The following is a 3,755-nucleotide window of genomic DNA, read 5'->3' as shown; positions in this document are numbered from 1 at the left end:
AAACGCAAAAAAAATGGGCTCCCAAGCGATCTAAGGCACTGCATCTCAGTGCTAAAGGCGTCACTACAGACACCCTGGTTCGAATCCAGGATGTATCACAACCGGCCGTGATTGGGAATCCCATAGTACGGCGCACGTTTTTTACACAACATTAACATTAGCCAGTGGAGCTTAATCCTTAACAATATCTAATCAGCCTTCTACTAAAACGCATGAAGAACACGCATAAACATATTAAAAAGTGTTTGCGCAAACAACAACGGCATTAAATGCCAAGTGCAAGCACAGAATAAAACAAGATGCTTGATTGAATGACAAATGTTTACCCAGTGGGAGTGAGGAGGCATGCTATAAATATCTTAATATAGGCTTAACATGCAGGTGGCGTCCCTTGAGCATCAGGACTTTTGTGATATCTGTTTAGCATGGACTGGTACCATAGTGGAGTTTAATTTCTAAGCTGTTGACTTATTTAATGGGACATCTTCGTAGAACATGAGGTGCTTACACCAACGTCCCGCCAATATTGCCGGGGCGTGGATAGATCAGTGTCGAGGTAATGCAGGCCGCTGTTCCCAGTAAGACATCCATCTCCAACCGTCCACACCACAAACACCGGCAGTGACACCGGCAGTAACACTCCTAAATGGAGAATGAAGGAGGAGTGAAACAAGAATAGAGATTCCCCTGGCTGGAACAGCCTGTTAGTTCTAATGTGAGGTGGAGCACAGATCTAAACAAAGAACAACGCTCTGCACGACAGAGTCAGACAAACGCAGCACAATGGCATTCTGAGGTCCTTTAAAAACATGTAGGCCTATTAGGCAGAAAAGTCTAGGATACATCTATTGGAATGGTTAATGTATGGTTAAAATTATATATCTAATCCACAATCTATTTGAAGAAAGAATGTGATCTTAAACATGCCAAAAAATGTCACAAATAAACGGATATAATAGAAAACATAATTTATTGAAATACTTACTGTAATGGAATAAGCTACTAAGACAAAACATTTTGTAACATTCGGTCCTTGGTGGACCAATAAATATGACATCTTACTCCTTATTTAGATCTTTGTTGCTTATTTTTGATACATAAATATCTTAGAAGGCTATATCTTGAGTGGAAACACAGACAGACGTTCAAGCAACAAAATATCACATCACACGGAAATGTCGTCTGTATTTGAGCGGTTGGCAAGTCTTGGCGCCCCAAACCCCCCAAATACAAACAGATGACACACAGCCGCTTACAGTGGCGCCCGGACAATGGGCAACTTGCTCTAGTTATGATAGAGTCTAATAAATGATAGTAGAGTTCACATCCCTGCATGTCCGGGAAGCAGTTTAGTCTGGATACAAAATGAAACCGGAAAAAGTGCTGTACTTGTTGTTGTTTCCCCCATGCGCCTTTCCTCCGTCCAGCTTGATGTAGATCTCGTCCCCGGAGTCTAGGTGAAGCACTACACTGTTGCTGGCATAGTCATAGTTCTGGTCTGCGTCCTGGGCTATCGCACTGGCGCGGACCTGCGGATAAGACAAATGATTAAAGTAGTGAAGGACTTTGTATCATTACTTAATAGGCTATCGAACAACTCGTCCCCACCCTGACCCAATGCTAAAACATTATAGATACACCACTTTGAACCTACCAAACGAATAATGGCTGTCTTGTTTGTTTATGTTGGCAATGTGTAGACACTGACAGCTCAAATCGCTCCAGGTAGTTGACCAGTGTAGGGCTGAGCGCTACAGTAAACAACAAAGCCCTTCTTAAACCCACCTAACGATTAGTTTGTCTTTGCTGACAAATAAAGTGGCACGAGCCGAGCATATTAATGAACCTACAGACCTCACGGTGTGAGATTAAGAGCATTGAGCAGATGCCGTTTACGAGAGATAAACGCTTAATACATCCAATATTGATCTGGGGCAATGCACACTGAATGTGTCTGCTCTCCCTCAACTTCAGAGGTGTACAGTAGCATAATCACTTTTAAAATATCATTGCCTAATATCAGGTATAGCATACCTGTCCGTTTCTGCACAAATCTGCCCACATGCTTGTCCCGTCGCCCCCGCGCATTAATACATGGTATGTAAAGTAGTATATCCCGGACACTTGGCACGTGAACTTGCCGGTAGAAGGGTCGTAATGGTTCCCTAGATTTGTTACCACGTCATCGAACCTTAGCACCTCGTATCCCTCGTGGGGGTTTTTAAGACCCACGTAAAAAGCTATTTTTGTGCCGCCAATTGCGGACTCTAGGCCCTCGGCATTTTCGGTCCTGTCACTGCTCACAGTCCCCTCCGCAGTCTCTCCAGTGGCATGCCCGGGATAGCCCGGTTTCCCCGAGTCCCCCCTATCCCCCGGCGGTCCTCTTGGACCTGGTGGACCCGGTTCGCCGGGCGGACCTCTCGGTCCGGGTTTCCCCGGCCGACCCGGCTCGCCTTTAGTCCCATGCGAGAACGCCGGGGGTGGTATGACGCTCAGGTCCTGCATGACTTCCAGAGCATTGGCGCTGGGTTTGGGGTTGTATGGATCACATATCATCCGACAGGTGCCCATCATCTCGTAGTGCGCGTCTGTCTTGGACGCTTGGACCAGAAGCGGTATCGCTATGATAAGAGCTAACACCATGACGATGCCAACCACAGGAGCAACGACACGCTTCCTCTGGAGAGTCCGAGAAACAAGCGCTAAAAAGTCAGTTTTCCTTTGGGAAGCAATGGTGAAAGGTTGCGAGTGCGCTAAAATTCTCTGCAGAAAATGCGAGTGCACCAAAAAGGAATCACTTTATTCCAGGGTTAGAAAAAATGTTAAGCGTAGTTCACCTTGGAGCGGTGTGCCAGTATCACTGAACTTCACAAAATTGACAGGGGCAGTATTCGTTTTGGCATGGCTGGACACGCGCTGGATCTCGGAGCTGAACAGAGAAAGCTTCGAGCGATTTCTGCCAGTCTGCAACAACCGAGGGGACTAGAGCGGCGCTGACGTAACAAGTGAGGGCAAAGCCTGTTGCATTTGGATTAATACTGCAACAATAATCATGCCATCTTTATGTATGAATTATAAATCCCCTGCACCTTCGAGGAAAATATTGGATCAGAGAGCCTCACTAACACGTAAACCCCATTATGGAAATGTTGACAGCGAGTTGTCTCACCTATATTTCGGCATATTTGAGAGAAGAAATATAAGTGCACGTTTGTGTTATTAATGTGTCCTGTGAAATTACATTATTCTGTTAAAATGTCCGAAATGGTCCCCTACATTCAACGTGAGGAAGACACACATGCCAAAGAACAATCAAATATCACTGGAGAAAATAATCCACATCAAGAGCCATATAGGATGTCTGGATTCCACAATGGCACTGTAGCCTAATCTTTACCATAAAGCCAAGGCTGAAACAATTCAGTGCCCTGTGCTGATTTTTTCATGTAATGTTGAACACCTAGTCTTAGTTTATCCACAACAGGGGTTTTGGTGTCAAAAAGCTGAGCTAGGTCTGAGATAGGAGTACTCTCTGGGTAGACTGGTCAAAGACATCAACTTTGGGGTAGCTTTGAGACTAATATTCTGGGTCTGAACCTTGGTCTCTTGGGGGTCTTATTACACTGTCATTGTGATAACCCGCTGAGCTAAAGCCCAAACATTTGCTTGGGAGGCTAACTGAAGTCTTTAGGTGTCAAGCTTTGTTACAGTACTCATCACAAGAGCATTGCAACAGTGTAAAAGGACCTCCTCCA

General features: G+C 45.1%; 1 protein-coding gene across 1 annotated transcript; it reads right to left on the bottom strand.

The window, feature by feature from the left end:
• Positions 1-953: 953 nt before the first annotated feature.
• LOC118386502 (complement C1q-like protein 2) lies at positions 954-2,933 on the bottom strand. Its single transcript, XM_035774222.2, has 2 exons — positions 2,035-2,933; positions 954-1,529 (listed from the first exon to the last, which is right to left on the bottom strand). Exons 1-2 carry the CDS (start codon positions 2,641-2,643, stop codon positions 1,350-1,352), a joined length of 789 nt encoding a protein of 262 aa, XP_035630115.1. The 5' UTR covers positions 2,644-2,933; the 3' UTR covers positions 954-1,349.
• Positions 2,934-3,755: the final 822 nt, after the last annotated feature.

This window comes from Oncorhynchus keta, chromosome 7, assembly GCF_023373465.1.
Source record: "Oncorhynchus keta strain PuntledgeMale-10-30-2019 chromosome 7, Oket_V2, whole genome shotgun sequence".
NCBI classification, from domain to species: Eukaryota; Metazoa; Chordata; class Actinopteri; order Salmoniformes; family Salmonidae; genus Oncorhynchus; species Oncorhynchus keta.
Note: the sequence above shows the minus strand (reverse complement) of the source record. Positions and strands in the feature narration are given on the sequence as shown.